Raw genomic sequence first — 12,071 nt, forward strand, 5'->3', positions numbered from 1 at the left:
TGTCTTAGCACATGCTATTGATCTCTTGGAACAGCTTCTATCAGTTATTAAGGACTGTCAGCAATCTCTGCATGAAATCTTAAAATGACTCTTGGCTGTAGCTGCAGGTTGTCAAACACAGAGCTCTGGGCTACAAGCTTAGAGCTCCAAGTACAAATGTTTTAAAATGTGATTTTGAATAAATGGAAATCAGCCTGGAGAAGAGAGGAGGAGACCTTAGAGCACCTTCCAGTCCCTAAAGGGGCTCCAAAAGAGCTGGAGGGAGACTGGACAAAGGCATGGAGGGTCAGGACAAGGGCGAATGGCTTCACACTGACAGAGGGGAGAGTTAGATTGGATATTGGGAAGAAATTCTTCCCTGTGAAGGTGGTGAGGCCCTGGCACAGGGTGCCCAGAGCAGCTGTGGCTGCCCCTGGATCCCTGGAAGCATCCAGCCAAGGCCAGGTTGGGGCTGGGAGCAGCCTGGGACAGTGGAAGGTGCTCCTGCCCATGGCAGGGGGTTGGAACTAAAGGCTCTTTAAGATCCTTTCTAGTCCCAAATATTCTATAGTTACATGATGAAACCAGGGCATCAGTTTTGGAAAAATATCTTTGCAGCAGGTGCCCTCTCCCAAATGCCTACTTATCATTTAATCTTTTTTATGCAACAATCTTGCCTGGGTCTTTCCTATCCACAAATGGTCACACTGCTGCAGCAGCTGACTGAAGAGAGCCACACTGTTCCCAGAACACCTCTTCCAGCTGAGAGATGCAGCAGTCATGAGAAATGCACCCTCATCCCCACTAGGAAGATACCATCACGCACCTGGGAAGCTGTGCACACAGCTCTGGGTAGCTCTGGAGTTCAGAGCAATTAATCCATTGTGCTCTGTACAGGGAACAAAACAGACATTAAATATGGACCACGCTCAGTTTCACTTCACATGGTATCTATCTCCTGCTGTATTTCAACCTGGTGAATCCAATCCTTGCCTTTTGTTTACTTTCTCTGCACCTTCCTGCTTCCATCTCCCCCTCTGTTCTCACGACTCTGCTGCAGTTATTACATTAATAAAATGCAGGGATGAGTCCTGGATAATAACATTTCTGGAGCGATGCCATGCTGGGAAGATGGTAATTTAGTTAATTGAATTCTGTCTAAAAGGGAACCAAATCAATATTCCAGCACGTGGCTGGCAGTGAAGCATTGCCTGGAACACACGTGGCCAAACCAGTCTCAGGGCACTGACAGGAGGAGCTTGAATTCAAGTGTTGGGTTTAGGTGGCAGAAGCTGCACTCTGATTCTTGTCTGAACATGATTTACAGCCTTGTCTGTGTATTTTGGAAAACATTGTCCATCAGGCTAGCAGGGAAATGGAAAAGTACTGAGGAAGCAGGGCAGGTACAGCTCCACAGGGCAGGTGTTTGCCAGGACCTGCCAGGACCAGCACAGAGCCCTCTGAGGAGGGATGTTCCCTGGGGAGCAGATGTTTGGACAACATATGAGCTCCTCTTGGTGATCCTGCACAGGGACAGAAAGGGTCAAACCTCCCTGAGCATATTTTATCCACTGTCTCCCTCTTCTAGGAACAAATCTATATCCTTAAGGACCAGAGTGATCCATCCTTATCAGTATTTTTGGTCAAATTGCTGAGAGGTCATGAGCAATGACCTCTCAGAGGAGCCAGTTCCCTCATCCCCAGCACACAACTTGCTGTCAAAGCATGAAGCACATTAGCCATGAACCCAGATGATTTTAGAAGCTCTCTAGGGAAGGCACCTTGGGGCAGAAAACACATTTTACAGTTAAATTAATTGCAAACCACCCACCTGATCCTTCTGGGCTGCACGTCTCAGTGACAAGGTGGGACACCACCTTGTAAGAGAGTCTGGATTTGTCTAAAACCCAGAGGAGGTGGCAGTTTCTGGTGGCAGTGCACCACAAGGGACAAGGTCTGGAGTGTCTCTCCACTGTGGGAGCGTGGCCAGAGGGTGGCCAAGGGGAAAGAGACAAGTGGGAAGGAGAAAATATCTTCATGTCTGGAGCTTGGACCAATGCACACAACACAAACACTGGCTGAGACACCTCCCTGCTGCTGGCTCCTCTGCTGCCAGGGAATTGCAGGCTGGCTGCAAAGTGTCTGTCTGGGGCTGGTGAGGAGCCAAGCCCAGAGCAGATGCTTGGCCAGAGGAAGGTCATTAGTATGAGGAAATGGCTGCAGGCCCTTGGTTTGGGCAGTGTCACTTTTCATCACACACAGTAGATCTTCAACTAATGCCCCAAGGTCTCAGCAGCCTGTGGCACCACTTCAAGCTTCACTGGGCAAAGAGCTGGAGCTGCTAGTCCTGTGGAAGTTTCTTCAGGTTTTGGTCTTCTCAAGTGCTGAGCAATCCAGCCCAGCCTCTCCTTGTCAGTCCTGTGCTCCACTGCCAACCACTCCAGGAAAGCTGCCCATGCTGCTCAGGAAAGCTGCTGTTTAAAGGCCATATTCCTTGCACTTACCTGTGTCTCCAGCTGGATTTGACTACTTTGAGGAGCTGTGGGATGTGTCTGTAATCAGGTCACAGCCACGGTACTGCAGGTGCTCTTTCTAAAGAGCATTCACACCCTCCTGCAAGGATGAATGGGGCCTTGAACATGCACACACAGAGCCAGCAACTCTCAGACCATTACACTGGTATTCAGTAAGATTCCCCTTTTTGGTGAAGATCCAGATCAATATCTTAGTCTTCCCAGAAAGCTGTTCCCATCACCTCAGAGGACATGATTATTTTCAGGCTGATCTGGGGCACTTTGCAGCCAACAGATCCAGCCACTCTTTACTGGCACAAATTCTCCTGGGGCTGCTTTTGGCATGACTGAGATGCCTTTTCTGTGCTGGGAACAGGGGGCACTGGAGCTGCCTCCTCCAGAACTGAGAAGGCTGGAGGGGAGAAATTCTGTATAAACTGTGGAGAAAGTGGTGAAGGACTTGAAGAGGCACTGGAGTGGGTGAGGAGCATCCTTGTGCAGGGGGTGGCAGCAGGTGGGAGCTGTGAGAGCTGTGAGCTCTTACCTGACCTCTGCAGGGACTCCACAGGCTGTGAGGAAGCTGCTTCTGTTCAGGATTCAGAGCAGGGAGAGGCTGGCTGATGGGGCTGGCTGTCCTGGGAGATCCTGCAGGCCTGCCTTGGATGAGCCATCACCTGAGCAGCAGTGGCATCACCTCAGCAGCAGGGTGGGGAGGCCCTGGCCCAGGCTGGCCAGAGAAGTGGGGATGCCCCATCCCTTGGAAACATTCACAGCCACGTTGGGCTGGGCTGGGACCAACACGGAATCCCTGCTCATGGTGCAAGGGCTGAATGAGATGGTCTTTAAGGTACCTTCCAACCCAAATAATTCCAGGATTCTGTGATTCCCAGTCTTGATTTCCCTGTATCAAAAACACATCAACACCTGCAACTCCCCTGCAGAGCTGTCCCCACCTGGGAGCTCCTGTGCTCCACAACCAGGGCCTGACCAGGGCCACACAGAGGCAGGGGATGAGTCCTGTGGGGCCTGACCTGCTCACCTCTTCCCAAAATAATTTTCCTTTGCCAAGCCTCCAAGGACAGGGCTGAGTCACTTCCCCAGACCTCAAGGCGTGCAGGGCAGCCTGGCCCTGGGAATGCTGCAGCTCATTTGTGCAGCTGGGCAATGGAGTCAGCAAAGGGTTAAAGACCCCCTGCCTCTCCCTTCATAAGCAACAACTTTTGAAGAAACTTTGGCTGTTCATAAAGAGCCTTTAGGGACAGAGAGCCACAAACTCCCTCCAACCTCTCAGAGGAGAAAGGAGAGTTAACATCCCCCAGCCCCCACTCCAGCCCACCACTGGTGCACCCTCAGTGAGGGTGGGACTGAATCCATCCTGGAAGAAGACAACCAGACAAGCTTTTCCTTCTCCTGTGTTTGCCAAAGCAGGTGTCTGGGATGCAGAGGTGCAGTGCTGTGCCATGGCAGTGAGTGAGCCAGTCCCAGCCTCATGTGTGCCCCTGACACATCCCTCACGTCCTGAGCAGTGCCAGTGCCACAGCTGAGGCACCTGGGATAACCCCTGTGGGTTATTTAGGGAGCCTGGCTCTGAGTGGATGACCCTGGAGGTGGATATGCAGCTGCAGATCCCGGCATGCCACCCCAGCAGCGCTGCAGCAGGCTCAGCCCGTGCCTGGGGCCAGGGTCACAGCCCCCACACCCGGTTTCATGCACTCGCCGAGTGACCATCCCATCCCGGAGCTGCCGTCCCGTCCTGGATCCCGGCCTGTTCCCAGGGATCGTTACCAGGAGCTCGTGTGTTTGGTTGCAAACAGAGCAGCAGTGGGAGCCAGGCGATCGTGTTTGTGTGCCTGCGGTTGCTCAGGCAACTCGGGGCCAGCCAGGAGCTGCCAAAATCCTCGGTGGCCAGGGCCAAGCCCCCGGCGCAGCTGCCCCGGGGCGGCCGAGCCCCCTCTGTCCGGCCGGGCGAGCAGCCGGAGGGGCTCGGGCCCACGAACAAACCAGAGCGGAGCATCAGTGCGGACGGGGTTTATTGCAGAGCCGGGTTACAGAGCGGGCCTGCAGCATCCTTTGGTTTGGGCTTCACGAAGGGAGCGGGAGGCCACGGGGGTTCAGGTCGGAGACCTTTACCGATGGCCAGGAGACTCCAAACTCTCGCGGGGTGCATCCCGGGGCTGGGCCGGGAGCATCCCGGCAGCTCCGGCGCAAACGGCACCGCAGGGTCCGAGCCTCGAGTGCCGGGCAAGCGGCAGAGCCAGGCAGCGTCGAGGGGAGGGCACCGGTGGGGAAGGAAGGAGGCGGCTGCGGTGGAACTGCTGCGGGGTTAAGGCAGGTCAACGGAGGGGAGGACAGGCGGCGGTCCCCGCTGGGACAAGGGAGGGTGCCCCGAAAGCCGGGGCTGAGGTAGGGAAGGTGTGGGTGCCGGCGGGGCAGGGGAGCCCTGAGGAGCAGTGCTGTTAGTGCGGTGTGGGGCGGCGGTGACAGCACGGGGGACACGGAGGGGCGGGGGGATCGCAGCACGGGGGGGGCACGGCGCAGCGCTGGGGCAGAGCTCTTGGCCAGGCGCCTTCCTCAATCCCCCCAGCGCTGGGGGCCGACATCCCGCCAGCCCGAGGCCGGCCCCAGCGCAGCCTCCCGGGCCCCAGCTCACGGGCACGTCCCGGGGCTGTGCACCGACCCCACGGCCGGCGCGCAGGGACCGGGGCGGTGGCGCCACGGGCACCCGTCCCTACTTTTTGACTTTGGCGTCGTAGGTGCCCGCGTTCTTGTAGGCACTGACGTAGCCGCTGGTGTCCACGATGTTCTCCCGCCCGCTCTTGCCTTTGCCCTTGCCGCTCTCGTCGAAGCGCTCCTTGTGGGAGCCCGTGTACTTGGAGGTGTCCGTCAGCCTCTCCACAGCTCCTACTGTCTTGGCTTTCTGCAGTGGGAGATGGGACATGGGACACAAGAAGATGCTCCATCCCCTTCCCACACAAGCTCCAACCCTTGCCCCACATAAGCTCCTGACACTCAAAGACCCTGCTGTGCCCCCTGTGCCCTATGAAACCCTCAGGTCCCCCCTCACTCAGGGCCATGGGGTCTCCTAGAAAGCATCCGTGCAGTGGGCAGAGCTCCATCCTCCCCTCCTGGTGATCGCTCCTGCTCCCACAGCCCAGGGGCTCCTCACTCACCGTGACACCAACGTTAATGGGCTCCTTCCCTGCCACCAGCTGGCAGATGGCTTCATAGGCCTCCTCTTTGCTCTTGTCCTTAAACCTCTTGGGGGCCAGCTCCTCCAGCGCCTTCTTGAACTCCTCATAGTTGATGACGCGGGCTGTCTTCCCTCTGCAAGAACACAACTCAGGCTGCCACCAGCACATCTTTGGCTAATGCCTCCAAATGGGATGAGCTGCATCAGAGAGATCCTGACTTTGTCCTACCCTCACCCACTTCTGAAATTCAGCTACAGCTGGATGGGTTGGACTGGGCACAGCTGGTGCTGAGCTCCAGGATCTTTTCAGCCACATGCTGAAGTCCCTGTTACCAAACACCAGGGTGCATGGAAGTGCTCTAAGACTTGGTGCTGGTGTCAGGAGAAGAGTGCATCCATCCCTACTGTTCCCAGCCTGCCTGGGTTGCCCGCCACACTCTCTCCCCTGGCAGGCATCAATCCTCCAGTCAAATTTGGAAGGACATGCACAGAGTATCTCTCCCCTGAGCTCCTGGTCCTTATCTCTAGGGCAGCAAAGCAGCCTGCTCTCCTGCACCCCAAAAACCTCCCAGTGCTCAGCTCCACCTGATCCAACCCAGGAAAATGGGAATTCCTGGACAAGGCACATGGAGGAATCAGGTTCTCCACGCATCCTTGTTCCTGCACCCTGGTGTGGAACATGAAGCATCATTGTGTCCCCAGGGACCCTAAAAGCAGTTCCAGGAGCCTTTTAGCCCTTCAAGCTGCCCCTGTGACTGCCATGGACCAGGATCCTCTCCAAGCTTGGGCGCTGGCTGGCCAGGCCCAGGAAGGGCCACATCACATGGGACAACCCTGAGCACCTTCCTCTGTTCCCTGTGGCACCTCTTGAGAGATGGGAACCTGGCAGAGCCAACCAGGCCCACCCCAGTTCTTGGAGTGGGAGCAGGGGCACAATCTCTGCACTAAATCTGAGCCTCCCACCCCCAAATTTGGGTTGATTTATCATTAGGTCTCGCAGAGGCAGCCACATGTCCCCCCTGAAGGTGGGACACTGCAGGACAGCTCCCACAGCTCTGTGACAAGTGGGATGGATAGTCTGGGCACACAGCAGGGGTAGCAGAGCTCTGTGAGGACCCCACACCCAGACACACACACCCTGCCCAAACTGCAAAAGCATCCAAGTCACTTACTTCACCTTGGAGAAGACAATGTCCACGTCGGTGCTGGTGACGCTTTTGCCGTCGGTGACTTTGCAGTCCTTGCACAGCTTGGCCCAGTTCTTGCCGTTCATCTCCTGCCCCGTGGCCTTGGTGTCGCCGTAGATGGCGAATTTGCGGAAGCTCTCTTCCAGGGATGCCACCTCAGCATTCCCGGCCATGGGGCTGCAGCACAGGGCAGATGGGCCCGGCACCACCCAGGCTCCTGCTGCCTGCAAGGCAGAGCTCAGCTGGCTGCTCAAGGCCCTCGAGGGCAGCAAGAGGAGGAGGAGGAGGAAGGCTGGCGAGGATGGAGGCTCTGCAGCAGGATCGGGGTGTTGGCAGCACCTGCGGGCGTGGGGTGAGGGCTGACAGCGGGCTCGGATGAGCCCCGAGGCCGAAAGCCAAGAAGGTGTCTTGGGGAATGGAGGCTCCTGGTCGAGAGCTGTCAGCAGCGAGGCTGTCGGCTCCGGGGCTGGCGGGGAGTGAGTGCATCAGCCTGTCCCCTCGGGAGTACTCTCCGGGAATGACGCAATGAGTCCGCCTTCCTCCCGCTCGCTCGCACATCAGGAGAAGCGGCACCGCCGCCTGCCTTCAGCCCCACCTCTCCCCTGCCTCCATCCCCCTGCGTGGAGCTGCAGCACCCCAGCCCTGTGACCTGCCCCCAGGGGGGGCCAAGCGTGATGCCCTGCAAGGTGACCAGCAGCCAACAAGTCTCTGCATCCCGTGGCGGCACTGTTGCTGCTGTCCTATCCCCGCTTGCCATCGCCTCGCCAGCCTCGCCCTGGCGGCTCAGCATCCCTCCCCACGGGCTGAGCACCCACAGAATCTCGCCTAGGACTCGGCACTGCCGAACTCCGGGGAGCTCCAGCACCCAGGGGTGCTCCGGCATCCCGAGGTGCAGAGAGGGTACCTCGCCCGGTGGGTGCCCGGGCAAGAGAAGCTGGCATGGGGCCCCGGAGCCTCGGCGGGAGCCGGGGAGTGGTCCCTAAGACCGTCGCTAGGGAGGATGGGCGTTGCCTGGCGACCGTCGCTAAGGAGGCGCGGCGGGGCGGGGATGCCGCCGGTCCCCTCCCGGCCTCGTCCTCCCGCGGGCTCCCACAGCCCCGGGCCCGCACGGCCCCGCAGCGGCAGCCGGGGCTCTCCCCGCCCGGCTGGGAGGTCACTGCCGGCGGCTGCGGGGTGCCGGGGCAGCGACGACCCCCGCCCGGCCACTCCCCGGGTTTCCTCCCTCCCCGTGCAGTAGCCCCGGGACGGACACCGGAGGGGCCGCGGGTGCGGGGGGTCCCGGCCGCTCTGTCTCTCACCTCCAGGGCACTCAGTCACCTCCCGGTCACTCGCTCACGTCCCGGCGCCGCGCTCTGAGGCGGGCGGGGGCGGCCCCGCCGCCTGTTTAAGGCGCCGCCATGGAGACGGGAGGGGCCGGGCCGCCCCCGCCCGCCTCCCCCGGGCCGCGGCACAGCGGGAGCGCCCTCGGGGCGGGGAGATGGAGCCCGGGCAGCGGACCCGGACCACCTCTGGGACCCTCCACCACTGCAGGAAGCCTCTCTGCTTCCCCAAGAGACCCTACCGGCACCTGATCCGTCTTTCCTACACCCCACAAGGTCTCTCCATCACCCTACAAAGCCCCAGCATTGTCCCACAAGGTCCCCTTAGCACCCCCCGAGGCCCGACCATAAACCCACGAGGTTTCTCCCTGACCCCCTCAGCACAGGCTCCCCCGGCACCCCAGCTGTGCTTTACCCTACAGCCCTTCCCCTGCCCCACACGGTCACCATGCCCCCATAGAGGAACTGTCCTCTTGGTGGGTGACACCACAGACCAGGGCCTCTGCCCAGGCTGAGGAGACAATGCCAACCCCTCTGGTGTGTCAGGGACTGTGGTGAACACCTGTGGCCCAGTGGAACACACTTGGAGCAGCCACATGCCAGCACTGCCCACCCTGGCAGCCCAGAGCATGACCACACGCAGGGCTCCCAGTGGGTGCTGTGAGCTGAGCCAGTACCCAAATATTGTGGTTGTCATGGAGCTCCAGCACAACCCACATCTCTTACTCACTGCCCCACCTCAGCTGTTTGCCCAGAGCCTGCTTTGATCCCTGTGCCCTCCTGGCATCGCTCGGGGGTGCAGGGCATTGTGGGTGATCAGCTACAGCACCAGCAGAAGCTCTGCACAGCCAGGACACACAGTGTGAGATTTGCTGCTGCCTTGGGGGTCCTGAGGACAAATCAGCAGCTTTGGGGACTGGGAAGTGGCTCAAACATCAGTCTTTGGCACCCTGTGGTCTGTCTGCCCTGCTCCCTGTCCAGAGAAGCTGCAGGTTTAAGGACAAACACAGGTGTCCCCATGGCTGAGCTGTCCCAGGGCATCAGTTCTGCTTGTGCACCCAGAGCATTCTGCTGTAGGGCACAGCCCCAGTGACAACCTCCCCCACTTGGCTGAGGGGTACCTGTTCTCTCCTGGGACACTATTGCCTGTTCTTGACTGAACAAAGCCATGAGCAACCCACTCACACTGATTCTCTCTTGGATTAGGGTCTGGAGACTTCCAGAGGTAACCACCAGCCAGCTCTGGGAGTTTGGGATCATTAACTTTACCTCTCACTTCAGAGGTGAGTGCCAGGGCTGGTGCCTGAGGCCTCAGGTGTGTCACAGCCCCTGGCCCCTTTGTGTAGGCATAGCTGGTCAGACACATGAAGGACCCCACTTTATTATTCCCCCCATCCAACCCTGTGGCCCCTCAAGAGCTGCTCTTTTACAGCCCAGCCAGAGGCAGGATGGCAAGGACATCCTGGAGGGGAAAGTTCAGAGTGGGAAGGGCAAGTGCGGAGGCTCACCTGATGCCAGAGTCCAGGCAGATCTCTCCAAGTGTTTTTCCTCTCTCTGGTTTATCCTGGTAGAGCTCAGACATGGCCAGAGAGCCTGGGAGCTACATGGAGCGGGTGGCACAGGACTCTCCTGATCACACATTCTTCCTGCTCCTCATACAATGTGAAAGCAGATTCCAAAGTACAGAGGGTCAGAGGGGACAGTGCCTGGCTGTGAAGTGAGAATTTCAAGCTCTCTGCAGGCCATCAAGGACCCAGGGGTGTGATCCCACCTGCAGAAAGGTGGGGAGGAGCTGTAAACTCTCTGTTATAAGGACAAGGGAATAACTAATGCCACACAGAGGAGGGTGGTTAAGTCTTGATGAAGGTACAGCCTCATCCTTAGCTTGCCCTGCAGCTCCCCACCAAAGCAGGTGTCTGGCTCTGCTTCCAGCTGACACCTCCAGACAGGAGCCAGGTAATATCAGCTGGAGCACCCAGCAGGACTTGGCAGCTGTGGGCAGCGTGGGAGCCTGGATGCTCCGAGCCAGCAGCAGGTGGAGGAGGAGTTGGACATGTGGGCAGCTCTTCTGTAGGAGCTTCAGCTGGCCCTGGGGCTGCAGAGCCCAAGGAGCCAAGCAATGGCACACGGGGAGAGCCGGGTGAGGGGGCACTGAGCCACGGCTGCTGGGTTGCCCACGGGGTCGGGTTGAGCAGGTCAGATTTCGGTTCCTGAGGGCTGGGGTTTGTTGTGCGTTTGTTGTCACCATGACAGCCCTGTTGGGATGGAGCGTGGTCCTTGGCCGGCTCCCGCTGTTCCTCATGCAGCCCGGAAAAGGAAGCCCGGGAGGAGGCTGTGACTTGGTCCGCAGCCCACGGGACGGGCAGGAATTGAGAGGAAGGCTGCACAGGGCCTGTGAAGTGATGGAGGAGCATGGACACGGCCCAGTGCTCTGCTCGCCGGGGGCTCTTCCCTTCTTATCAAGGTCAGGATGTTCCCAGGCTGTCTCCCGCCCCAGGGACACAATGAGCCGAATTCTCTAGCGCTCACCCCGGACACACCGAGGCTCACACACAGCTGCATCCCCGAGGTGTAGCTTCGGCTGCTGGGCTGCTTCCTGCTGAGGCTGTGTCCCTCTCCCCACCCTCACACAGAGCTCGGAGTGCCGTGATTGCTCAGGGTGCAGCTCAGAGCTTGCACGAGGGCACAAGCACAACCTCCGAGCACCCTCTGAGCTCACCCCCATCCTCTGTGCCCCTCGCTCCCTCCGAGGCTGGGCACCGCAGCCTCCCGGGACTCATCCCGTTCCAGGAATGAGTCTCTGGCTCGGTCGTGTCTGGGGTGGGATGAGGTTATGCGGGAGCGCCGCTTGTCTAGCGCGAGTTGCTACAAAACAGAGGGAAGTGTTTCGGAGGTTGTGCAATATGTACACGGTCACCCCAGCAACAGCGTGTCCACAAGGCATTAGCGGGGCTTAGCTGCGGCTGCTGAGAGCGATGGGGACCGGGCCGTGCCGTGTCCGTGCCGGGCGTGCCACCGAGCACGAGCTGCGGGTGTGCCATCCACGGCACCGGGCACAGGAGCGGGGGGAAAACTCCATCCCCCGGCAGGAACTTCCTTTTGCCCCCCCTGCAGCTCAAGGCAGCTCATTGAGATGCTCTCAGGACGTGTCAAAAGCAGTGCAGGAACAGACTCCTACAAAATCATTTCCCAAAGGAAGGTCCCCTTGACTTCAAAGAGGAAACAAAGAAACTTGAGCCAGCCTCAAAGATGAAAGTAACCACGACGTGCATCCCATGCCAAGGTGGAGGCTTGGAGCAGGCACTGGTGGAGGCTTGGAGCAGGGCCTGGCACAGCTGCCAGACAGTGGCCAGGGACCATGATATGATTTCAGAGGATTGTGGAAAGCTGTCCTCCTGCAAATCATTGCTTCTTCCTAATGGAAAGCCACAGTGTCTTGTGGTGAAAACAGCTGGTCCAAGGTACTGCCTCCAGCTGGTGGGAGAGTTCACACCCTAGCAAAAACCTTTTATTTAGTGCTGGAGAAAGTGCTTGAGGATGTCAGACCTCAGTGTGTCTGCAGTAATGGGGAGCTGAAGCATCAGGACTTCTGCTGTCAGGACCTTAACCCAGCTTTCTTATGGCCTTAGGCTGCAGCTTGTGGTCATTGTTACCCTCTGGTGCTGAGCTCAGGACTGCTCTGCCCATGCTGGACTCTGCAGCAGCACCCCAATGTGACTTGTTCCTTCTGCTTACTGCCACAGGTCTGCTATGGACATTCCTCATGCAGAGCAGCAGAAATGCCATTGGCATTTGAACCTGCAGGGTATCAACATTAAAGGCCCAAGAGGACAAAAGCAAGGTTGGGAAGGAGAGTCCAGGAGCTAGAACTGTCTCAGCCTCA

At 58.5% G+C, this 12,071-nt stretch overlaps 1 protein-coding gene across 3 annotated transcripts; it reads right to left on the reverse strand.

Moving 5' to 3' along the window:
- Positions 1 to 4,505: 4,505 nt before the first annotated feature.
- Positions 4,506 to 8,277, reverse strand: TPPP3 (tubulin polymerization promoting protein family member 3). Of its 3 annotated transcripts, none has more exons than XM_059857258.1 (4): positions 8,168 to 8,277; positions 6,855 to 7,208; positions 5,663 to 5,816; positions 4,506 to 5,409 (listed from the first exon to the last, which is right to left on the reverse strand). In XM_059857258.1, the coding sequence occupies exons 2-4, from the start codon at positions 7,040 to 7,042 to the stop codon at positions 5,221 to 5,223; spliced, it is 531 nt and encodes a 176-aa protein (XP_059713241.1). In that variant the 5' UTR covers positions 7,043 to 7,208; positions 8,168 to 8,277; the 3' UTR covers positions 4,506 to 5,220. The 3 variants fall into 3 exon arrangements, with proteins under 3 accessions (XP_059713241.1, XP_059713243.1, XP_059713240.1); XM_059857260.1 differs by having other exon boundaries at positions 6,855 to 7,093; positions 8,168 to 8,274; XM_059857257.1 differs by lacking the exon at positions 8,168 to 8,277 and having other exon boundaries at positions 6,855 to 7,356.
- Positions 8,278 to 12,071: the final 3,794 nt, after the last annotated feature.

The sequence above is a fragment of the Haemorhous mexicanus genome, chromosome 12 (assembly GCF_027477595.1).
Source record: "Haemorhous mexicanus isolate bHaeMex1 chromosome 12, bHaeMex1.pri, whole genome shotgun sequence".
In the NCBI taxonomy this organism is placed as follows: Eukaryota; Metazoa; Chordata; class Aves; order Passeriformes; family Fringillidae; genus Haemorhous; species Haemorhous mexicanus.